Raw genomic sequence first — 25,901 nt, forward strand, 5'->3', positions numbered from 1 at the left:
GGTGGACCCTAGTCCAGTCAGACTGGTATCTTTATAGGAAGAGAAGATGAAGACACATGGAGAAACCCCAGGGGCCTGTGTGCCCGGAGGGACGGTCACATGAAGAGGCAGCAAGAGGGTGGCATCTGCAAGCCAAGGAGGGAGGTCTCAGAGGAAAGCAGGCCTTCTGAGAGCTTGATCTCAGACTTCCAACCTCTAGAGACTGTGAGAAAATAAATTCCTGTTGTTAAGCCACCCAGTTTGTGGTATTTTGTTATGGCAGGCTGGGCAAACTAATAGCCATTAACATATTAATCATAGTTATTTTAACTTCCCTATCCGATACTTCTAAAATCTGACATCTCTGCAGCTGGTTCGGATGCTTAGCTTGTCTCGTCAGACTGTGATTTTTCTTTCCTTTTAGAATGCCTTGCAATTTCTGGTTGAAAGCTGGACATGATTTATTGGGTAATGGGAACTGAGGAAAACAGGCCTTTAGTGTGAGGTGTTTTGGTAATCTGGCTAGGAGTTGGGCTGTGTTTACTGTAGGGGACAGAGGTTTTATACTCTTCTAGCATCCTTGTTTATGCTCCCCTGTTCCCTTTAGGTTTCCCTCAAATTCCTCCTTAGATAGAATTGGTGTCTTTCAGCTGTCTCAGCTGTAACCCCCTGTTTTAAAAATCCCTGTTGTGTGTTATTATGCTCTCTCATCTCTGTTGGTATGATTCAAAGTGTGTGTGGGGAGGAGAAGTATTTATCATCTCAGTCTTTTAGTGGGCCTGTGTCTCTGGGCTTTGATCTTCAAAAGTGTTTCTTAACCCCCTCTCCTGCTTAGGTAAGTCAGGGATGGCAGAGAGGCCTGGAGTGGGAGAAAAGCCCTTCCCTTTAGGTGAGATAAGGCTCTGGTGAGGCCTTTCCCTGGAAACAGGGTGTATTCGTAATGGCTGCTCTGCCTTTCCCCCTGTCAGAGCCATGAGGGAACTTTCTTGGCACTTTACTTTGAGAACCTCATGGGATTCCTAGAGACAAAATCCACAGAAATATGGGGGCCCCTTAAGGTCGTGACCCCCAGGAGTTCCTGATTCTCATGGTTGTCTACCCTCAGCTTCCAACAATTTGTCATTTAAATGTTCCCACCAGTATGACTACAGCAGCTTTCTCTCCAGGGAAGCAGATCTTGTTGTGACTCTCCGGATTTCATGGTGGCATGATTTCATGGTAATTCTGTGGCTTAATTTTTTGATGGGTCCAAGAAAAGTCATTGATTTGTTTGTTCTGCTTTTCTTAGTGTAAGGATTGAAGTGCTGATTTCTAAACTCTTTGCATTGTTGACAAAAAGTGTCAAACTCTGTAAAATATTTGAAGGGATTTATTCTGAGCTAATTATGAGTGACTGTGGCCTGTGACACAGCCCTCTGGAGGTCCTGAGAACATTCAGCTCAAGGTGGTTGGGGTATAGCTTGGTTTTAGGTATTTTAGGAAGGCCTGAGACATCAATCAAATATATTTAAGACTTACATTGGTTTAGTTTAGAAAGGTGGACAACCCAAAGCGGGGGCTTTCAAGCAATAGGTAAATTTAAACATTTTCTGGGTGACAATTGGTTGAGGTTGTCTGAAGACCTAGGATCAACAGAAAGGAATGTTCAGGTTAAAGATAAAGGATTGCGGAGACCAAGTTTTATTGTGCAGAGGAAGCCGTTAGATAGCAGACTTTAGAGAGAGCAGGTTGTAAATTGTTTTTTTATCAGACCTAAAAGGGTACCTGGCTCTTAGTTGATTATCTCCTGGATCTGCAAAGAAATGAAGGAAAACAAAGTGGGAAGGGGATTCTCTGTAGAATGTGGATTTTTCCCACAAAAGACTTTGCAGGGCAATTTCAGGGCATGGCAAGGAAATATATTTTGGGGTTAAGTATTTTGTCCTTGTCTCATAATGTTATGCCAGAGTCAGAATGAAAAGTAAGTCACAATACACAGGGTCAAATAAAACTCATCTGCTGAGAATCCATGGTTGGTAGGGCATGACTCCCCACACCCCTTAGGCAGGAATTTGGGCAAGATTAAAAAAATCAGAGCTTAGTCCTCAGCATGTGGGAGTTGGAATTGCTGCACTGCGTGAGATTTGAAAGGAGCAAGACATGTGAAGATTGGGGCAGGAACATTCTGGTTAAGAAAATGGAGAGCAGGCTGGCGCTCCTGGGGCATGGTGCAGATAGATGAGTGATGTGATGGGAGCGCTGGGAAGCAGCAGGGCTGGATCTGGCGGGGCTTCATCAGCCAGGACGAGGACTTGGGGCTCCATCCTGAGTGCAGTGAGGATCTGTGGGAGAGCAGGGAAGGTATATATTCTGATTTCTGTTTAAAAAGTTTAAAATACAAAAATTAGCTGGGTGTGGCGGCACATGCCTCTAGTCCCAGCTACTCGGGAGGCTGAGGCAAGAGAAATCACTTGAACCTGGGAGGCGGAGGTTGCAGTGAGCTGAGATCGTGCCACTGCACTCCAGCCTGGGCAACAGAACCAGACTCTGTCTCAAACAGACAAGCAGTTGAATTCTGGCTGCAGCATGGCAGATGGATAGGGGTAGGAAGAGGCAAGAATGCAAGATTAAATAAGCATACCACCGAGAAGACTATTACAGTAGGGGAAGCAGAATAGCTTAGACTAGGGTGGTGGTTATGGGCTTAGGGCGTGTTGGGAGGTAGAGTTGATAAGATATGATGTGAGAGGAGAAGAGATGAATCAATAACAATACCTGCATCTTTGGGTGGGCAAATGGTAATGTTGTTTACTGAGATGGGGAAGATGAGGGACAAGCACAGAGATTCAGGAGTTGGGGGTTGGCCTTGTGAAACCTGAGTTGGCAGTACATTCCCAAGGGGAGTTGTCCAGGCAGGTTTTTGTGGCTATGAAGTCTGGAATTCCAGGGAAAGGCCGCAGTTGGAGACATGGTTTTGAGAGTCACTGGTAGATATATGGGATTTGAAGTCACGGAGTAGACGAAGTCACCTAAGGAGAGTAGAAAGATAAGGAAGCCTAGGACAGAGCCCTGGGCTAGCATCTAAAGGAGAAGTATAAGGAGGAAATGGCGAAGAAGGAGTTCTACGGAAGCCAAGAAAAGCCAGAGGAGTCAAGTGAGATGAAAGCTGAACAGTGGCAACATGGAAGACATTGGTGACCTTGAGAGAAGCTGTCTCAGGAGTGAGCAGATGGTAGCATGACTGAAGGGTGAAGGTGAGGTGGGGCGGTAGCAACAAGAGACAACTCTTGGAATATTTCTGGGAAGGGAGTCAAAAACTGGGCAGAACTGGAGAACAGTCTGGGGTCAAGGAAGATTTTTTTTTTTTTTTTTTTTTTGCCTTCTTGTTCTTTGAAGCTTGGAGGAATGGGCTTATGTTGCTGCTGGATGACTCCATGTTCCTAGGTCCTAGGGAGCATGGGGCATTGCCTCAGATGTGGCTGACATGCTCTGGAATCCATACATGCTTTGGAGGTGGCCAGGGAGCCCACAGGAGGAGAGAATGCTCAGTGTGTGCCCTGAGAGCTTTGCCACTGTCAGGAAGCACCTGACAGGAACAAGTTTGATTGTATTTGACACATGCTGGCATTACCACAGAAAGTTTTAGCAACAGGTAAGAGGGAAAATCTGTACTCTCAACTTCTTTTTTCATACTTCCTATTGAAGTTTTCATCTCTGCTCTCAGGCATGTAATTTCTAAGACTACTGGTTGTTTTTTAATTGTCTTAAAAAATAGCATCCCATTCTTGTTTAACAGATGATATAGCTTCTTTTACCTCCTTGAGGAAGATATTAATAATAGTTTTTTAAAACTTTTCTTCTCACTGCACAATCTTTTCTTTGTCCTCCTTTTGTTCTTGTTTAAAATGATAGCCATCTATCTTTTTCTCAGGTGTCTGGCAATGTGTGGTTGTCTGGTCATGTTTAACAGTGGGGTTTATAATGCTGATTGGAAGCTGTGAGCATATGGGTGGAGCTTCTGAATTTTTCTGCAGTGTGAGCTGGTGCATCAATTAATTGGGAACCCATAGGTCAGTATCTTTGACTGTGTTGTCTTGGATTGTTCAGATTGTCCAGAGAAGACTCACCTACCTTTCTTTCTGGAGGGATGAAGGCCTATAAACTCTGGAAACAAAGTAGGGATAGAGGGAATGTCCTAGAGCTTGTAGGTATGTGTTTATCTAATCCATGTGTTTTCCAGACAGAACCTCCATCCTCAATTGTGCCTGATATTTCATCTCCAGAAATTCTTTAGAAAATAAATGTCCAGGCCGGGTGGGGTGGTTCACACCTATAATCCCAGCACTTTGGGAGGCCAGGGTGGGCGGATCACCTGAGGTCAGGAGTTCGAGACCAGCCTGGCCAACATGGCGAAACCCCGTCTCTACTAAAAATATAAAAATTAGCCGGGCATGGTGGCAGGTGCCTGTAATCCCAGCTACTCGGGATGCTGAGGCAGAAGAATCACTTGAACAGGGAGGCAGAGGTTGCAGTGAGCTGAGGTTGCGTCACTGCACTCCAGCCTGGGTGACGGAGTGAGACTCCATCTCACACACACAAAAAAAAAGAAAGAAAGAAATGTCCAGTCTCTACTAGGGAAGGGGCATTTGTCCAGAGGCAGGGAGTAGGGGAGAGAGTCCAAGGATCTAATTTCTTATTATTTTTATTTTTTAATTTTTTTTTTTAAATTTTTGAGATGCAGTCTTACTCTGTCGCCCAGGCTGCAGTGCAATGGTGTGATCTCAGCTCACTGCAACCTCTGCCTCTGGGGTTCAAGTGATTCTCCTGCCTCAGCCTCCCAAGTAGCTGGGATTACAGGCGCCTGCCACGACACCTGGCTAATTTTTGTATTTTTAGTAGAGACAGGGTTTCACCATGTTTTTCAGGCTGGTCTGGAACTCCTGACCTTAGGTGATCTACCAACCTTGGCCTCGCAAAGTGCTGGGATTACAGGTGTGAGCCACCATGCCTGGCCACCTTCTTATTTTTAATATAAAGCCAGATTTGTTGAGTTATAATTTACATAGAACAAAATTCACTTGTTAGTAGACAGTTCTGTGAGTTGTGACATAAAACTGTCTCAGCATATAACTCATATGTTGAGTTACATGGTAAGTATGTGTTTAAATGTATAGGAAATTGCCAAATTGTTTTCTCAGGTGGTTGTACTATTTTATTTTATTATTTTATTTTTATTTTTATCATTTTATTTTATTTTATTTTATTTTATTTTTTAATTTTTGAGACAGAGTCTCGCTCTGTTGCCCAGGCTGGAGTGCAGTGGCACGATCTCAGCTCACTGCAACCTCCACCTCCCGAATTCAAATGATTCTCCTGCCTCAGCCTCCCAAGTAGCTGGGATTACAGGCGTGCACCACCACGCCCAGCTAATTTTTGTATTTTTAGTAGAGATGGGGTTTCGCCATGTAGGCCAGGCTGGTCTCAAGCTCCTGATCTCAGGTCATCTGCCCGCCTCGGCCTCCCAAAGTGTTGGGATTACAGGCGTAAGCCACTGCGCCTGGCGTGGCTGCACCATTTTAAATTTTCACCAGTAATCTATGAGCATTCCAGTTGTTCCTCATTCTTGTCAACACTTGGTATTTTCAGGTTTTTATTTTTTAATTTTACCCATTCTAATAGGTGTGGATTTAATTTCCATTTTTCTAGTAGCCATGATGCTGAGCATCTTTTTGTGTGCTTGCCATTTATGTATCTCCTTTGGTGAAGTGTCTTTTCAAACACTTTGCCTATTTTTATTGGGCTCTTTTGTTGCTGAGTTTTCAGAGGTGTATGTGTATTCTGGATTCAGGTCCTTTATCAGATACGTATTTTGCAAATGTTTTGTCCTCATCTGGTGGCTTGGCTTTTCATTGTAACTATCTTTTGAAGAGCAGATTTTAAAAATTTTGGTGTGGTTAATACATTTTTTGGTTGTGTGGCTTATGCTTTTGGTTTTGTGTCTAGGAAATCTTTACCTAATTCAAGGTCACAAAGATTTTTCTCCTGTTGTCTTCTAGAAGTTTTAAAATTTGGGGTTTTACATTTAGGTCTGTTATTATTTTTTGTATAATTTTTGTATGTTAGGCAAGGTATAGATTGAAGTTCTTTGTTTTTGCATATGGATGTTCAATTTTTTCCAGTACCATTTGTTGTAAAGGTTATTCTTTCTTGATTGAATTGAATGTATACCTTCGTTGAGAGTTCACAAAGCTGTGGTTCATTTTTGGATCCTCTAACTTTATTTCACTTATCTCTTTGTCTGTCACTTGACCAGTACCACATTCTTGATGACTGTAAATGTTGAAATCTGGCACTGTGATTCCTCCAACATTTCTCTTTCTCTAAATTGTTTTGTCTGGCCTAGTTCCTTTGCTTTTCCAAATAAATTTGAGAATCACTTGTTGATTGCTGCTAAAATTTCAACTTGGATTTTGGTTGGCATTGCATTGATTATATAGATGAATTTGGGGAGATCTGACATTTTAACAATATTGAGTCTTCTGCTCCATAAATATGGCATATTCTCTCCATTTGTATGTCTGTGGATCCTTATATCTGTTTTGTCATTTTTCAGCATAGAAATCTTGCACATAATTTCATGAGATTTATACTTAAGTGTTTCATGTTTTGGTGCTATTATGTAATACATGGTAGTTTTTAAAAAGCATTAGATTTTCAATTTTTTTTATTACAAGTATGTGGATACAATTGACCTTTGTATGTGTAATTTGTGTTCTGTGACCTTGCTAAACTCAATTAGTTCTGATAACTTTTTTTGTAGTTTCTTTGAGATTTTCTGTATAGACAGTCATGTCATCTGCAAATAGAGACAGTTTTATTTCTGCCTTTCTAATCAATAAATCTTTTATTTCTTTTTCTTGCCTTACTGCACAGGCTAGGATCTCTACTATGATTTTTGAATAGGGGTGTGGTAGGATATTCTTGCATTGTACTTCATCTTAGGAAAGAAGCATTCAGTCTTCTACCATTAAGTATGATGTTAGGCTGGGCGCGGTGGCTCAAGCCTGTAATCCCAGCACTTTGGGAGGCCGAGACGGGCGGATCACGAGGTCAGGAGATCGAGACCATCCTGGCTAACACAATGAAACCCCGTCTCCACTAAAAATACAAAAACATTAGCCGAGCGTGGTGGCGGCGCCTGTAGTCCCAGCTACTTGGGAGGCTGAGGCAGGAGAATGGCGGGAACCCGGGAGGCGGAGCTTGCAGTGAGCCGAGATCGCGCCACTGCACTCCAGCCTGGGCGACAGAGCGAGACTCCGCCTCAAAAAAAAAAAAAAAAAAAAAAAGTATGATGTTAGCTGTGTGTTTTTTGTAGATGCCCCTAATCTGGTTCAGGATGTTCCTTTTTATTCCTGGTTTGCTGAGGGTTTATTATAATTATTATTATTATTATTATTATGAACAGGTGTTGAATTTTGTCAAAAGACTTTTCTGCGTTTATTGAAGAGATAATTTTTTTTCATCTTTAGTCTCTTGTTATGGTAGGTGACATTGACTGATTTGCAAATAATGAGCCAGCCTTCGATTCCTAGAATAAGTATCTATTGGCTGTGAAGTATTATCCTTTTTATATATTGCTGAATGCAATTTGCTATTTTTTTGTTTAGGATTTTTGTGTCTTTGTTTATGAGGGATATTGGTCTGTTCTTTATTTTAACATCTTTATCTAGTTTTGGTGTCAGTGTAATTCTGGCCTCATAAAAAAGTTGACTTATTTCCCCCTTTTCTGTTTTCTGGAAGACTTGTTTAAAATTTCTATTATTTCTTTTTTAATTGTTTGATAGAATTTGAGAATGAAGCCCTCTGAAATGTTATGCATTGCATGACTGTTTACCTTTAAATAATAGTCTGCTGCTTCAGGTATAGTGTAAGTACCTTAAAACAGTGTTTTCCCATCTATTAATCATATTTATTTCCGATTCTTTTTCTGAAATTCGTGTATTATTATTCCAGGTTATCTGTGTGTCTGCTTCTGTTGATTGTCACTTGACAATGAGCCTTTTGTTTCCTTTGCCTTCTTGTTTTGTTTGTTTTTGAGACGGAGTCTCACTCTGTCGCTCAGGCTGGAGTGCAGTGGCACAATCTTGGCTCACTGCAACCTCCTCCTCCTGGGTGTCTTAATTTAATTTAATTTAATTTGGGAGAGCTAAATAGTTAAACATGAGGCCAAAGTACATAACAAAGCAGCAGCCTTTTATTGCAAATATGCACACACTCTCGGGCGAGGTCCTCCGGTCCTCAGGTATGGGGCCAGGGAAGTCGAGCTGGCGTTCTCGGGTGAGGTTCTCCGGTCCACAAGTAGGAGGGGCCGAAGAAATCACGCCGGCTCCTGCGGGTGGCAGACTTTTATGCATTGGTACTGGAAGGGGGAGGGCAGTGGGCAGGATAAGGGCGTCATAGGGGCATCTCCGTAGGCGTGGCCGGGTAAGTTTCGATCTCTTCGGGTTGACGTCACCTGGCGCATGCTTGGTTGTCCTGCACTTTCCTGGGCACGGGAAAGTTGGTGATGAAGAACCCGGAAGCAATCGGGACTGTGCCATCTTGTTCACTTTCCTCCATTTTGTCCCTTCTCCCTCACCCAAACACTGGGTTCAAGTGATTCTCCTGCCTCAGCCTCCTGAGTAGGTGGGATTACAGGTATGTGCCACAACACCCAGCTAATTTTTGTATTTTTAGTAGAGATGGGGTTTCACCATGTTGACCAGGCTGGTCTCAAACTCCTGACCTTATGATCCACCCGCCTCGGCCTCCCAAAGTGCTGGGATTACAGGCATGAGCCACTGCGCCTGGCCTCCATTGCCTTTTCATTGTAATTTTTGATTTCAGTGTTGGACATTGTGTGGAGGGCTGTAGGCAAGGTCAACAAACGTTTTCTGTAATGGGCCAAATAAATATTTCGAGTTTTGAGGGCCACATGTAGTCCCTGTTGCATATTGTTCTTCTGGTTTTTACTTTTAAAAAATTACCCTTAAAAAATGTAAAACCTGGCAGGGTGCAATGGTTCATGCCTGTAATTCTGGCCCTTTGGGAGACTGAGGTAGGAGGATTGCTTGAGCCCAGGGGTTTGAGACCAGCTTTGGCAATGTGGTGAGACACCATCTCTACAAAAAAATACAAAAAATTAACTGGGCGTGGCCACATGTACTGTGGTCCCGCTTTCTTGGGAGGCCGAGGTGGGAGGATGGCTTGAGCCCAGGAGATTGAGACTGCAGTGAGCTATGATCGTACCACAGTACTCCAGCCTGGCAGACAGAGCAAGAACCTGTCTCCAGAAAAAAGAAGAAAAAAAGTAAAGCCATTCTTAGCTTGCAGCCTGTACAGAAACAGGTCATGGGCTACATTTGGCCTCTGGGCCATAGCGTACCCTCTCTGTAGGGGGGAATGAGGTGGGTAGATGGTGTTATACTCAGGAATGGCCACTCCTCTTGTTCTGCGGGGCTGTCGTTGTTGGGGAGTTGAGGTGGGTCTGGGTTTTGTTGTTGTGTATGTACCTTCCATCCCACTGGCTTCAAATTCCTCTAACCTTTCCTTGAGCTTAGGATGAGGGCTCAGTTGCCAAAGCGTCTTCACCCATGGCTTTTGGCCTTGCCTCTGTGTCTGCCTTAGCTGCCCCTTATCTTTGGCAGGTCTCTACTAGAGAAAGTTCCTCTCCCTTCCCCCAAAGTAGGAGGACTCTAACAGTCTGACTTAAGATGGCTCCTAGACCCTCCCTGAGGGCTAGAGCAGATTGCCTTTTAGCTTCCCTGGCCACAGCAGTCTTCTGATTCTGTAGGTGAGAAGCTTCTTGTTAGGGCTTAGTGCTGTGGCGGCTCCCACTGAGAGACTGTTCAGTCTGCTCTTTCAGTCTACGTCTTAAAAGGTTTTTCTTTCTTTCTTTCTTTCTTTTTTTGTTAAGTAAATGTGCTAAGAAAGAGGTGCTGATTTTGAGCCTGGTTCCAATTACAGTACCCAGTCAAGAAGTGAATTTACAGCATTGTAAAGGCTGCCAGTAGAGAGGAATGGTAAGGAAAGTTGGCTCCACTCTGGTGATGAATTGAAGCTTCTAGTGGGTTGTCTAGCTATTTTTTAGTGGTTGCTACAATGTATGCAAAGCTACCAGATTCTATGACTCCTGGGGCCATTCCCATGGAAAATAAACAATGTGAATTTTATATACCCAGTGACATTGTGTAAACTCAGTGGCCCTGATACGTGCTGCATGTGTATGTGGCCCCCGAGGGACGTGCTGCAGTTGGAGTGAAAAAGAAGTAATACTTTTTAAAACAATGTTATAAGTGGACAGAATGCTAGTGTCAACAGAGTAAACTCTGTAAAATAATTGAAGAGATTTGTTCTAAGCCAAATATGAGTGAGGTCGTCAGAACATGTGCCCAAGGTGGTTGGGGTGCAGCTTGGTTTTATACATTTTAGAGAGGTGTGAGACATCCATCAAAAACGTTTAAGAAGTACATTGGTTTGGTCCAGAAAAGTGGGACAACTCAAAGCCGGGGGGTGTGGGGCTTTCAGGCTGTAGGTGAATTTAAACATTTTCTGATTGATAAAGACCTGGGATTGATAGAAAGGGAATGTTCAGGTTAAAGTAAAGATTGTGAACATCAAAGTGCTTTTTGAATTCTTATAGTGGCTGCCTTAGAGACAATAGATGACAAATGTTTCTTATTCAGATCTTAATCTCTTTAGGACTGGGAGGGTCTCAAAGAAAAAGATCTAGCTATGTTAGTAGAGATTCTTTACAAATGCAGATTTTCCCCCACAAAGAACAGCTTTGCAGGGCCATTTCAGAATATGGCAAAGAAACATATTTTGGGGTAAAATATTATTATTTTCTTCCTTGTCTCATACTGTTATGCCAGAGTCAGGTTGGAGAGTCACGATATATAGGGTTAAATAAAACCCATCTGATGAGAATTTATGATTTGTAGGACATGACTCCCCAGACCCCTTAGATAGGAATTTGGGCAAGATTTAAAAAAATCAGAGTTTAGTCCTTACTAGCAAACGTAGAAAGCCCTCATCTTTCTAGTTTAGCACTTTAAAATTGTATGACTGTAGTATTTGAAGATGATGGTTATTAGACTATTGAGTTTTTTGATGCTGCTTTTATGAGCTAAGCTTTTATATCATTGACTCTGTTTCTAGATTAGCCTGTAGTTTTCTAAACTGTCAAACCTGTTATTCAGAAAGGCCAGGAACCCCTTGAGGGGTAGATTGCAGTAGAAAATTTTATTCTAGGCCGGGCGTGGTGGCTCACGCCTGTAATCCCAGCACTTTGGGAGGCCGAGGAGGGTGGATCACTTGAGGTCAGGAGTTTGAGACCAGCCTGACCAACATGATGAAACTCCATCTCTACTAAAAATACAAAAAATTAGGGAGGCATGGTGGCACACACCTGTTATCCCAGTTACTTGGGAGGCTAAGGCAGGAGAGTCTCTTGAGCCTGGGAGGCGGAGGTTGCAGTGAGCAGAGATCATGCCACGGTACTGCAGCCTGGGTGACAGAGCGAGACTCTGTCTCAAAAAATAAAGCAAAAAGAAAAAATAAAATTTTATTCTAACCGGAATCATTACCTTCCCCCTAGACCCAGATGCAGAGGTGTGCCTTCATGTACTGAGGCTTGTCCAGTCTGTGGTTCTGGAACCTGAAGTCTTCTCCAAGTCGGCCTCTGAGTTCCGGAGCTCCCTGCCCCTGCAACGCATCCTGGCGATGTCCAAGAGCCGCAACCCCCGCCTGCAAACCGCAGCCCAGGAGCTCCTGGAAGACCTCCGCACCCTGCAGCGTGATGTGTAGGTGCGCTCGGCCGCCAGGGTTTTGGTGACAATGCCGGTGTCCCTTCTCCTCCCCAGATCCCTCATTTGACACTGCAAAACCGTCACATGTGCCATGTGTTAGAGTTGGCAAAATGTGATTGGCTAGAGATGGACCTGAATTGATATGTATCCCACATAACTTGCCTTGGAAGTGAGAGTACTTGTAGGTGGTTGGTTAAGCCTGCCAAGGAAGAGGCCATGAAAGAACCTGGCCTTCCAGGAAAGTGGTCCATGTCTGCTGGCTGGAAGAGGGCTTGCTTAGGGCAGTTTCTTGCTACTCAAAAGACCATGACTGATAGGTTCACCTATAAAACAGGGAAATTAAATAACCATCTACCCCATTGGTCAGCATTTTCCTGAGATACATTTCTTTGAAAAGCAATTCATTCTCTCTCTAGTAATTGTAATCAATCACCCCAAAATGTAAGTTTACTTTTATAACCTTTTGGTGAACCTGCTATTTCGGATGACACTGGACATTTTAGTTCTATATTTTTTGTGCCTGTTTTATTTTTGAATAAAGAAAGTCAGAAGAGTTGTATTACAACCCCTGCTGTCTAAAATCTAAACTTGATACTAGGAAGTTGATCTTTGCATGTTACTATGTTACTCTTGGTTGGTGGAAAAAAAACTCTCCTTAAACTGTTCCGGGCCCTCTGGCTATAAACTTAGAAGTCCTATTTTTCTTACAACAAATACTGTAAAAACAACTTGTATAATAGATTAGAACACATGCAGTTAGTTGAGATTCTGTAAATGAAATGATAGTTCCAGCTCCGTTTTTGTGCATGGGTGTGCCTGTATGCCAGGGCCCTGCCGTATCTGTCTTATCTACCTACTGGTTGCCATCCAGCTTGTTTTCTAGGCCACTGGCAGAGAACAAGGGAGAATGCACTTCATTTCTCACGGATACCATGATTGGTGAGAGTTGCCATTTGTATTAGTCTGTTTCATGCTGCTGTAAAGAAATGCCTGAGACTTGGTAATTTATAGAGGAATGAGGTTTAATTGACTCACAGTTCACTGTGGCTGGGGAGGTCTCAGGAAACTTACAATCATGGTTGAAGGGGAAGCAAGGCACCTTCTTCTCAAGGTGGCAGGAAGGAGAATGAATGCAGGAGAACCTACCGAATATTTATAAAACCATCAGCTCTCTTGAGAACTCACTATCTTGAGAACAGCATGGGGGAAACCACCCCCATAATTCAGTCACTTCCACCTGGTCTCTCCCTCGACACATGGGAGTTACGGGGATTATAATTCAGGCTGCGTTGTGGGTGGGACACAAAGCCTCACCACATCACCATTTAAATCAATCCTTAGAGTCACGTTAGTGAACACATTCCCTCCTTTTCCTGGGCCGCTTCCTTCGGTGTGATGCTGAAGGGCTGCTGGGCTCTGGGCATGCTGTAAGAGCAAAACAAATGCAGGTGCACTCCACCAGTGGCAGCCCCATCTACAAGAATAAGCTGTTTGGTTGCATATGGCATTTAGAGTAACTTCATTTTTCTTTTAAGTAGATTTTTATAGGCAGTGTGCAATTTAAGGCTGAGGCTGAGTGAAGAAGTGTAGAGGAAGGCACAGTTGCTTGGATTTCACGAGCCAGCATATTGTGGAACACTAGCTCATCTGAGCCAGGGGAATGTTGCAAAAGGCAATTTAAAATTCATGGAGGCAGAAATCGATCCATCTGTGCTGTGTGCTTCTGTAGGTCCTGATTATTGGTGAATAAAATTGAGAATGTTGTGTTTCTATGCTTAATAGCATGGTACTATCTTCTTTTTGATTGCTGTTTATTTAATAAAGTAATGAGAGATGCTGCCTCTAGAACTACAGGACCTTTTCCCGCCAAAGATGGGGTCAACAGTGTATAGAGAGGAGTGAGCGTTGGCCAGACTCTTGGATGTTGTGTAGTTTGGCTAATTAGTGGATGGATGTGATTAAGAAGGATCATTGATTTTCTCCTGATTTTGAGGTGCTAAGAATAGCGAGAGTTCTCATGAAAACTCTCTCAGGAAGAAACATACAACAAATCCGTATTTTGAATGTATGTCCCAGGAAAAGTACATAAGGCCAGTTTTAAGGAGTGACCTGCCTCCAGCTCTTCATATGAAGGTCAACAGGAATACATAGGTTCTTTAATTTTTCTACAACTAGTGATCTAAAGAAAATGTCAGTTTTTGAAAAGGTATTCATAAAAGCATGTGCTTTGCAGAACTTGTGAATTTTAAAATCAAAGTGAAATAGTGCATATATTTTGAAATGTTTGTTTGTTTGTTTTAGACGGAGTTTCCCTCTTGTTGCCCAGGCTGGAAGTGCAATGGCGTGATCTTGGCTCACTGCAACCTCCGCCTCCTGGGTTCAAGCGATTCTCCTGCCTTAGCCTCCTGAGTCACTGGGATTATAGGCACCTGCCACCACGCCCAGCTAATTTGTGTTACTTTTAGTAGAGACAGGGTTTCACCATGTTGGCCAAGCTGGTCTTGAACTCCTGACCTCAGGTGATCCACCCACCTCGGCCTCCCAAAGTACTGGATTACAGGCATGAGCCACGGCGCCTGGCCTATATTTTTATTTTTTATTTTTATTTTTGGAGACAAGAGTCTTGCTTTGTCGCCCAGGCTGGAGTACAGTGGCGCCATCTCGGCTCACTGCAGCCTCTGCCTCCTCGTTCAAGTGATTCTCCTGCCTCAGCCTCCTGAGTAGCTGGGATTACAGGCTTGTACCACCATGCCTGGCTAATTTTTGTACTTTCAGTAGAGACGTGTTTTCACCATGTTGTCCAGCCTGGTCTAAATTCCAGATCTCAAGTGATCCGCCTGCCTCGGTCTCCCAAAGTGCTGGGATTACAGGCGTGAGCCACTGTGCCCAACCTTGAAATGTAATTTTAACAGAATTCCTCTTACGTTTATTAAGTTAAGGAACTATTTTTCTCCTTGGCACCGTCAGTTTGTATGTAAAGATGTGAAACCTGGCAGGCCAGACGTCAGACTTGACTCCCTCCTTCCTCACCCCTTCCCCCACACAAGAGGCTCTGAGCAGGCCTCTTGCTGTCTGGCAGCTCATTAACCATCAGTGCTGCTTTCTCTTCAGTCTGAAAAGAGCAAACCCTTGTTCTGACTGTGAGCAATATGGAGACTTTTTGTGTGGCTTTGGAGACCTATGCCTCCTCATGGCATAGCTTGGGATAAGCCTCATGCCACAGAGTTCTTCTTGTTCCATACAGTTATATCGCCTGTGCCATTCACTCATTCCAGAGGATTTTAAAGTTATAGTACCAAGCATAGGATCACAGGTCTGGAGCCTGAAGAAAATTAGAATAAGGCTGGAAGTCAGGCCGTGGTCAAGGAAGTGTTGACGAAAAGAGTCAAACTCTGTAAAATATTTGAAGAGACTTATTCTGAGCCGAATGTGAGTGACCAGTGGCCTGTGACACAGCCCCAGGAAGTTCTGGAAACATGTGTCCAAGGTGGACGGGCCACAGTTTGGTTTTATGCATTGTAGGAAGACATAAAACATCAATCAATAGATGTGAGATGTATAATACATTTGTTTTGTCTGGAAAGGCGGGACAATTGGAGGGGGCGGGTGGTGTGTTCCAGGTCACAGGCAGATTCAAAGATTTTCTAATTAGCAATTGATTAAAAGAGTTATTATCAGAAGACCTGGAATCCCTAGGAGGGAGTATCTGTTGTGGGGACCAAGGTTTTTATTATGCAGATGAAGCCTTCAGGTAGCAGGCTTCAGAGAGAATAGATTGGAAATGTTTCTTATCAGACTTAAAAAGGTACCAGACTCTTAGTTAATTCTCTCCTGGATCAGAGAAGAGGAAAAGAATTCTCTACAGAATGTAAATTTTTCCCCACAAGAGACAGCTTTGCAGGGCCATTTCAAAGTATGTCGAAGAAATATATTTTTGGGTAAAATATTTTGATTTCTTTCAGGGCCTGGTATCTGTCATGTGATGCTATACTAGAGTCAGGCTAGAATTTGGTGTCTTATTGCAACAAAAAGTCTCAAGATCTCTGTTTTAATGTTTATACCAGTCAGTTGTACCTGGATTCCAGAGGGCGGAGGGCATAATGAGGCATGTCTGACCTCCACTTCCCATCATGACATAATGAGGCTTGTCTGACCTCCACGTCCCATCACGGCCTAAACTAGTTTTTCAGGCCAACTTTGGAATGCCCTTGGCTGAGAGGAGGGGTCCATTTGGATGGTTGAGGGACTTAGAATTGTATTTTTGGTTTACAGAGTTTTTGAATAAAGCTTGTAAATGTGCCTGCTCATTCCATTGATTTGGCTGGACCTGCCATTAGCTATTTTGCCACACATTAATATAAATGGAAAAGGTTGATAAAAACTTTTGCAGACTTACTAATTTTCTGAGAAGTCCTGAAGTTTGCTTTGCTGTCTTCCATGGCATAGATGCTGAGAATGCCTCAGAACTTCTCCAGCTAGTGTAGGATCCTGAGTAGAGACCCTGATACAGTGTAGGATGTGGCATCCTGTAGGGCATTGCAGGGTCTTTGGATGCTTTTTGAGTCCAGGCTCAGGTAAGAAGGGCAAGAGATAACTGTACACCTCTGTCTTCACAAACTCTCTCTTTAAGAGCTATGGCTGCCTCTCTGCTCTGAGAACGCACACATTTAAATTTATCTCCAGATGTAGAATAAGAAATCGGAGTCTTTGAATGTGCTAATTAGTGCATCTACAAAATGAAAACTGTTGTTACTGTCCTTTTTAATTTGTAATTTAAAAAGTTTTAAAATTGTTAAGTATGCCTAACATAAAATTTATGTTTTAACCATTTTAAAGTGAAGAATCAGTGGCATTAAATATGTCACAGTGTTTTATAATCATTACCATTATCTGTTTCTGAAACTTTTCTTCATTCCAAACAGAAACTCTGTACCCATTATATAACAACCCGTTCCCTAAACCTTTCTCCCCTGGCCCCTAGTATCTGCTCTTCTCTGTCTCCATGCATTTGACTACTCCACGCACCTCATAGAAGTGGAGTCATACGATCTGTGTTCTTTTGGGTCTGGCATATTTCACTTAGCATCGTGTCCTCAAGGTTCACCCGTGTTGTAGTGTGTGTCAGAACTCATTCCCTCTTACGGCTGTATCATCCAGTGTGTGGACGCAGCACCTGTCGTTCATATATCCATCTGTTGAGGGACCCTTGGCTTGTTTTCACCTTTTGGCTGTTGTGAATAGTATTGCTGTGAACACTGGGGTACAGGTATCTGTTTGAATTTCTGCTTTCAATCTTTTGGGGTGTGTACTTAGGAGTGAAATTGCTGAATCACATGGTAATTCTTTGTGTAACTCTCTGAGGAACTGCCACCTGCTTTCCACAGCAGCCGCACCACTTTCCATCCCCACCAGCAGCAGTGCTCGAGGGCTCTGGTTTCTCCACGTGTTCATCAACATTTGTTATTTTCTGTTTTATTGATAATAGCCATTGATAATGGGTGTGAAATGCATCTTATTGAGGTTTTCATTTTCATTTCCCTAATGATGAATAATGTTGAGCATCTTTCCTTGTACTTATTGGCCGTTTGTATCTCTTCTTTGGAGAAAAGTCTATTCAAGGCCTTTGCCCATTTTTGAGTTGGATTGTTTGCTTTCTGTTGTTGAGTTACAGAAGCGAACGCCTTATCAGATGTGGGATTTGCAGGTATTAACTCCCATTTTCTGGGCTTCTGCATTCTATTAATAGTGTCCTTTGATGTGCAAGAGTTCATTTTGGTTAAGTCTAGTTTATTGATTTTTTTCTTTTATTGCCTATCTTTTGGTGTCATATCCAAGAAGTCATTATCAAATGATTTGGTCACAAGAATTTTCTCCTGTGTTTTTTTCTTCATTTTGTAGTTTTATCTCTTCATTTTAGATCTTTGATCCATTTTGAGTCAATTGTTACATACCATTAAGCTAAGGGTCTAGCATCATTCTTTTACATGTGGATATTTCAGTTTTCTCACCACCACTTGCTGAATTTTATAATTATTATTTGAAAATGTTATTACAAATGTGATTTTCAAAACTCAAACACTTATGAATACTATGCTCATATGCTCGCCATATTTTTAAATTATTTGGTTTCATGAATAGCCTTTTTTTTTTTTTTTTTTTGAGATAGGATCTCATTCTGTCACCAAGGCTGGAGTGCAGTGGAGTGATCTCGGCTCAATGCAGCCTCTGCCTCCTGGGCTCAAGTGATCTCCTGCCTCAGCCTCCAGAGCAGCTGGGACTCTAGGTGTGTGCCACAATACCTGGCTAATTTTCTGTATTTTTTGGGGGAGATGGGGTTTCACCATGTTGTCCAGGCTGGTCTCTAACTCCTAGACTCAAGTGACCCACCTGCCTCAGCTCCCCAAAGTGCTGGGATTATGGGCATGAGCTACTGCACCCGGCCATGAATAGCCTTTATTATAGGATTTTATATTGTTCTAGTGGAGCTCCCTAAGTTGCTGCTTTTCCCACCATAAATGTGTGTTTAATGCTCTTGGATCATACTCAGCACAAAATGACTGTTAGCTGGAAAAAATGACTCCCACTCACATAGTCTTTTTTAATCGAAGTCATACTTGCAGCCCAACTTTTCAGAGTAAATGGTATTATGCAAAATATTACTGTTTCGATGTCTGAGAGCAGTGCAGGCTTTGGGAAGAAGTGCAGAGGCCCTGTAAATGTGGGCTTGGTGTATGTTTGAAGGGCAGCAGAGAGTGCTCGGGTGCGGGTTGGGAGACCTCTCGCCTTGCTCTGTGCGATGGCTATAGGGCCTGGGGCAGGAGCAGCCTCTGATTCACACTTAAAAATGTAAAAAATAAAAAAAAAATTAAAAAAGTAGAATCTGCCCTTAAGATTGTCTGATGACCACACTGTCAGCCTCTAGTCATTGCTACCCTCCTGACCCCTAGCACCTCAAATGGCAAAAGTCCTGGAGACTGCTGAAGTGAGTTTGTTTCCAAACGTGCCTCCCCAGGGTAAAGCTTTCACTCTCCCCACAGACTCCAGCCACACCCAGATCTGAGGCCCAAGTGTGCACGTTCTCACTGGACACTGTGCCCAGCTGCCATACACACACTTGGTCCTGCATAGCGTGGGCTGACGTGAAGGTGATAGGTCCCTGCTGGAGTGGGGCCTGCCACCTGCCCACCGGGGAGGAAAGCATCTCCTCTGCCATCCCGTGCCTTCATGCTCAGTCACTGGCACCAGCAGCCTTTCTTCTGGCCATGACTCGTACCTACTCTCTTTTTGGATCATAAGCCCTAGAACTGTGGTTCTTAGCTGTTATAGGGTCATGGGCCACTCGGAGAATCTGAGAAACCTTCTCTATACAAAAATATATGGACATGCTTATCTGATGTTTCATCTGCAATTTCTGGGGGTTTGTGGGATTCCCCTCAGGATCATTTACTTTTTGATAAGGAGCCCTTTGCCCTGGGCTTGTGGAATTTGTGTGGCTTAGTGTAGTACCAGGCACATAACCAGGCACTGGAACATTGAAAGCATTTAATGATGTCTACGATACTGTAAGGCGTCCCACATTAACGGCAGTCCCATAGCTGAAAACAAAGCATTGGCTTCCTGGTGGCAGTTCAGAACCTCTGCCTGATATCCTTCAGCTCAGTCAGTCCTCACAGCCATCCCGCGAGGTCGGCATCACCAGCCACACACTGCAGGTGAGGACACTGGACTCGAGTGACAGGATGCGGTTAGATCTGCGCCTCTTGGTGTCACCTCCCTTTCCCTGGGCCCATAACCTTATCTAGGGTCCTTTGCCTCCAGGCCAGTGTCTGTCCTGCGCCTGGGCATTTGCAGTTCTGGCGATGAGCTGCTTCACCCCCTGGGAGAGGGTCTGCAGCCACTCTGGCCAGTGTGCTGCTCCGTTTCCACCAGCAGGCCCATGGGGTCAAGAGGGAGGGAACAGAATGGGGAGTAGATGATGTGGTGGGGGGCAGTAACCCTTGCTCCCCACCAGGCTGGTGTTGAGACAAGATGTGCTGATACATGACAGGTTCTTGTGGCTGCCTGATCACACAGGAACATTTAGAAAGAAGAGGGAGAGTTGGCCAGGTGCGGTGGCTCACGCCTGTCATCCCAGCACTTTGGGAGGCTGATGCTGGTGAATCACTTGAGGCCAGGAGTCCAAAACCAGCCTGGCCAACAAGGGGAAACCCCATCTCTACTAAAAATGCAAAAATTAGGTGGGCATGGTGGCATATGCCTGTTGTCCCAGCTACTCAGGAGGCAGAGGCAGGAGAATCGCTTGCACTGTGGAGGCAGAGGTGGCACTGAGCTGAGATCACAGTACTGAACTTCAGCCTGGGCAACAGAGCAAGACTTCATCTCAGAAAAAAAGGGAGAGGCCGGGCGCGGTGGCTCACGCCTGTAATCCCAGCACTTTGGGAGGCCGAGGCGGGCGGATCACAAGGTCAGGAGATCGAGACCACGGTGAAACCCCGTCTCTACTAAAAATACAAAAAAAAAAAAATTAGCCGGGCGCGGTTGTGGGCACCTGTAGTCCCAGCTACTCGGGAGGCTGAGGCAGGAGAATGGCGTGAACCCGGGAGGCGGAGCTTGCAGTGAGCCGAGATCGCGCCACTGCACTCCAGCCTGGGCGACAGAGCGAGACTCCGTCTCAAAAAAAAAAAAAAAAAAAGAAAAGAAAAAAAGGGAGAGACAGAGATTAATTATCAGTATCAAAAGCCTTGATTTTTAAAAGGTTCTGTTCAGTATCTACAGCAGTTTATAAAATTATCATTCCTGTCTCCATGAACTGCATGCTCAGGGATCACTACAACCTGTCTTACCTTGCTTAGAATCATTGAGTAGTCCTCTCTTTCAGCCTTTCTTTTAGATTCCACAGAGCTGAGACAAACTAGGGCAGGAGCAGGACAAATTCTCCTCCCTGCTCTAGGCCAGAAAGCCAGCACAGGACATCACTAGGCTTAGAGTTAACAGGACCTCTCCCTTCGAGATGTCCCCTGCTCTGGGCAGGTGGGTGGTTGCAGCCCAGGGCTGACATGACCAAGCCAGAGCGGGTGGGGAGAGGGGTGGGTAAGAGCATACCTTGCAATAGCAGGTGCTTCTGCTCTGTTCTTTTTTTTTTTTTTTTTTTTTTAATCCAAATACTGATAGAAGAGAAATAAAGAGGCATCTGAAACTTAGACGAGGTTAAGATTACTTAAGGACAGAGTGGAGTGAGCATACAATTCACAAAGTGTGCATTTTTCCTGGGAGCTGAAGCTCACCGCTTAGGCATCAGAGCTGTTTTTTGAAAGAACCATTTTAATGGAAATTCTTAAAAAATATATCGCGGCCGGGCACGGTGGCTCACGCCTGTAATCCCAGCACTTTGGGAGGCCGAGGCGGGCGGATCACAAGGTCAGGAGATCGAGACCACGGTGAAACCCCGTCTCTACTAAAAATACGAAAAATTAGCCGGGCGCAGTTGTGGGCGCCTGTAGTCCCAGCTACTCGGGAGGCTGAGGCAGGAGAATGGCGTGAACCCGGGAGGCAGAGCTTGCAGTGAGCCGAGATCGCGCCACTGCACTCCAGCCTGGGCGACAGAGCGAGACTCCGTCTCAAAAAAAAAAAAAAAAAAAAATATATATATATATATATCGCATGCTTACTTTTTATACACTGTACTTGGAACATTTTCCTCTTCTTGATGAATCAGTGTCCTTCCCTCCACCACCCTCAGCCAGGGAAGTAAGTTTTCCAGAAACTTAGTGCTACACTTTGGCATTTGAGCACACTTCCTTCAATTATGAGAGTAGAAGGCTGTTTTCTCACATTTGGATGAAGTTTCTTACCTCTGTGTACCTAAGGTTCTGTGAAACTCATTGTAAAGGGGCTGGGGGTGCATGTGTTGGCTTAGGTACCTGTTCCTTCGAGGTAGTTTTGGTTTGGTCCTGAGCCCAGGACAGGGAGGCAGCACCTGAATGTTCCATGAGCTATTCTGCTGCTTGGAGCAGTAGCCTGTGTGTGTGCTGTGTTGGGGTATGTGTGCTGTATTTAGGGGCATGTGGGTGTGCTATGTTGAGGGTGGCAATCAGCAGACTGGGGCCTTTCTGTTCTCTCATCAGGTTGTGAACCCAAAAGTATCTGAGACTTGCCTCAATCAATTGAGAAAGCTAATTTTGCCAAGGTTAAGGATGAACCCGTGACACAGCCCTGGGAGGTCCTGATGACATGCGTCCAAGGTGGTCGGGCCACATCTTGCTTTTATACATTTTAGAGAGATATGAGTCATCAGTCAATGTGTGTAAGATGTACATTGGTTCAGTCCAGAAAGATGGGAGACTGGAAGCTGGGAGGAGTGGGAGGGCATTCCAGAGCATAGGTAAACAAGAGACAGAAGGTTGCATTCTTTTGGGTCTTTGATCAGCCTTTCACTGAATATACAATTTACATGTGAGAGGCAGGTAGAGGAATAATCACTTATGCCTAAGTCTGGCTCAGTGAATCTGCACTTTTTTTTTTTTTTTTTTTGGAGATGGAGTTTTACACTGTTGTTGCCCAGGCTGGAGTGCAGTGGCACAATCTCGGCTCACTGCAACTTCTGCCTCCTGGGTTCAAGTGATTCTCCTGCCTCAGCCTCCCGAGTAGTTGGGATTACAGGCACGCACCACCATGCCCAGCTAATTTTAAAAATATTTTTAGTAGACACAGGTTTCAACATGTTAGCCAAGCTGGTCTCGAACTCCTGACCTCAGGGGATCCACCCGCCTCAGCTTCCCAAAGTGCTGGGATTACAGGTGTGAACAACTGTGCCAGGCCAAATCTGCATTTTTATACATAAACAATAGGGCAGAGGAAGCCATCAGATATGCATTTGTCTCAGGTGACCAGAGGGATGACTTTGAGTCCTGTCCTTTGTCCCACACCTGTGAAGATAACTTACCAATTGACATTGCAAGGGTGAAAATCAACAGAACTGTTTTAGGGTATAGATCTTGAGGCAAATTGTGAAGGAGGTATGTAGCTTTTTTTTTTTTTTTTATCTTTGTAGCTATCTCATTTAGGAATAAAATGGGAGGCCTGACGCAGTTCCAGTGTCGACTAAAAGAGTCAAACTATCTAAAATATTTGAATAGATTTATTCTGAGCCAAATATGAGTGACCAGTGGCCCGTGACACAACCCCAGGAGGCTCTAAGATCATGTATCCAAGGTAGATGGGGTACAGCTTGTACATTTTAGGGAGACATGAGACATCAAGTACATGTAAATGTACTTTGGTTCTGTCTGGAAAAGTGGGACAACTGGAAGGTGGGGGCTTCCAGGTCTTAGGTAGATTCAAAGCTTTTCTGATTGGCAGTTGGTTGGAAGAGTTAAGTTATTGTTTAAAGACTTAGGAATGTCTGGGTTAAGATAAGGGTTTGTGGAGACCCTAGGTGAAGCCTCCAGGTAGCACGCTTCCAAGACAATAGATTGTAAATGTTTCTTATCAGACTTAAAGACCCTGTTCTAACAGTAATTCCAAAAGGGAAGAGGGTATAATGAGTCATGCCTGACTTCCCTTCTCATCATGGCCTGAACAAGTTTTTCAGGTTAGCTTTGGAATGCCCTTGCTGAGAGGAGGGGTCCGTTCTGGTCAGGGGACTTAGAATTTCATTTTTGGTTTACACCAGCTTGACTTTTCCCTTTGGCTTAGTGATTTTGGGGTCCCGAGATTTATTTTCTTTCACAAAGTCTTCCTGGTCTTCAAGAAGGTGCCTTGAGAGCCCTTCCTTGTGCCGCTTTCTCCTCGGGGACCCCTGCCCCTGTGGCTGCGGTTTACCCTGGGTGGAAAAGGCACCCATGCCCAGGCTGGCTAGAGCCCCTGCCACTCAACTGGCTGGGCCCCAGTATTCCTTGGGTGTGCTTTCACTACCTGTCCAAGTCACCCGCCAGGGCCCCAGACTCCCCTAGCACATCTCCTGGGCTGTGTCCTTCCCTGGAGGCTGCTGAGCTGCCCTGGACTCTCCCCACAGTCACACCGTGGTGGGATCCACCCACAACCCCGGCCCTGACCCACAGACACTTATTGCCTGAATCAGGTGTGGACAGAGTTAAGTTGTTTCAGTGATGTTCCTGGCAATTCAGTGGAGATGGCCACAGATCTGTGTGTGTGTCTCTGTGTGTATGTGTCTGTCTTTGTGTGTGACTGTGCCTGTGTGTGTGCCTATCTGTATGAGTCTGCATGTATGTGTGCATGTATGTCTGCATGACTGTGTCTGAGTGTTGTTTCTGTGTCTTGTCTGTATGTTTCTGTGTGTCTCTGTGTGCATATCTCTCTCTGTGTCTGCGTCTCCGTGTGTGGGGACTGCCATACCTTCCTTCCCATGCTAAACATACCTGCGTCTTGACTCTAGTCCGGCAGGCTTCCCTCGCTACACCTCTGCCTCAACCCTAAGGAATCTGGCTGACACGCATACTAAGGTTTTCTAAGGGAGTCGGCTTTTGGCAGTGTGGGCTGGAACTAGGGTTTAGGGGAATGTTTCTCTCCCATTTGCTTCTGGCTCTGCACCCCTGTGTATGAGGGGACAGGAGGGCGCTGTGACTGCATCCCTCCCATGAGCCCAGAGGATACATTTTACCCTGTGGGCATTGAAGACAGGACCAGGTTTCTAGGGCTGTATACATCTTTTTAACTGTTTTTGGCTACAGGTCAAGTGTAGATGTGTCAGGGGTCAGAGACCTCTGGGTCCTGCAGGACAAACCTGAAGCTGTCTGCTTATGGGAGTGAAATGTTCATCAGATTTGCATTTCTCTCTTAAAACCCAACAACCTTGTCACTGGAAACCTGAGTGGAAGTCTGGCTCAATGCAGAAGCCACCATGCTCTCCTGCCAGCTCCGGAGGCTGTCTTAGGATCCAAAGCCCCTTGCTTAATCCTGTTTTCTCTGCTGTGCTGGGAGAAAATCCCCTTCCTGGGAAATTACCAGAAGAAAAGCTCCGTCTTAAGGTTAAAGGAACTAGAATCACAAGGGGAATCAGTAAACCCCGCTCCCAGGCCAGGGACGCAGGCTTTGGGATGAGCGATCTGGTCTTCAAGGCCAAACGCTTGCTCACCAGCCTTCTTTCTCCTCCGCACTCTGTCCAGGTTTGGGGACACTGTCTTAGGCCCCTTTGACGTCATCAGCACAAGAGACTCAGAGCAAGGAACAAAACTGCCTGTACTCGCCAGGGCTCCTGATGCTATCGTCTCGTAGGAAACCCTGAATGAGGTCTGGGCAGGTGAAAAGCCTTCCTGTTTGTCCTCTCAATTAGTCACACTTGGTTCTGAGCCAAGCCGTCTGCTCCCGTGTTAATCCCCAGCCTGGGAGGGCAGGCTGCAGCCGGCAGGGTTTGCACAGCCCACACTGCAGGTTGCAAGGTGGCTTCTCTTCCCTGTGTTTTGCAGACCCTGCCCTTATTCAGCACATACTTTCTTGTTTCTGAGTCCTTCCGAAACATTCTGGTCTGGGCTGCACTTTGTGCTGTTTGGGAGAGACAGCCCTCACCTCAGAGGGCAGCTGGAGACCTCCTGTGTGAGGAGGGCTTGGCCTCCTTCCCGGGGTCTCTGCTGCTCAGGCAGGGGGGCTCCCTCTCCCTCTCCATGTGCTTGTGGGTGGGGGCAGAGCTCCCGTCCTTGCCTCATGTAGAAGAGATGGTTCCAGGCCACATAGGCCTGAGCTCGTCTGCAGCATGGAGTGGCCTGACCACCAAGCAGAGAGCAGGAGAGGCAGAGGCAGCGCTTGTGCTTCGGGGTTTTTAGGGATTTATGAATGTGCACACCAAGAACAACAAACAAACCAAAGTTCAAGTTATTTCTCTTTATTACAAATCTCCATGTAATATAGTCTCTTTCAGAGGAAGTTGATTAAACTCTATTGCACCAGCTTCTGAAGAATGCATTGTACGAAATAGCAGAGCATTTCTTGTGGCTCCCAGATCTGCCACCTGCAGTGGGGCCAGGCTACCCCACAGCTCCCAGGCCTCTGGGCACCATAGCTGTCTTCAGGTGCTCCAGCTCAGGACGTGGCCATTCAGAGGCGAGATTCAGCAAGCTCCTTCCAGGCTGGGGCACATCC

The 25,901-nt window shown here is 44.9% G+C and overlaps 1 protein-coding gene across 8 annotated transcripts in view; it reads left to right on the plus strand.

Annotated features, from left to right (window-relative positions):
• Positions 1 to 12,372, plus strand: part of HSF2BP (heat shock transcription factor 2 binding protein) — a 121,698-nt gene extending 109,326 nt beyond the window's left edge. For all 8 annotated transcript variants that reach the window (XM_005548579.4, XM_074033937.1, XM_005548580.4 and 5 more), the window contains one exon: positions 11,597 to 12,372. In XM_005548579.4, coding sequence (XP_005548636.1) covers positions 11,597 to 11,805 — 209 coding nt within the window. In that variant the 3' untranslated portion in view covers positions 11,806 to 12,372. The remainder of the gene's footprint in view (positions 1 to 11,596) is intronic.
• Positions 12,373 to 25,901: the final 13,529 nt, after the last annotated feature.

This window comes from Macaca fascicularis, chromosome 3, assembly GCF_037993035.2.
Source record: "Macaca fascicularis isolate 582-1 chromosome 3, T2T-MFA8v1.1".
Lineage (NCBI taxonomy): Eukaryota > Metazoa > Chordata > Mammalia > Primates > Cercopithecidae > Macaca > Macaca fascicularis.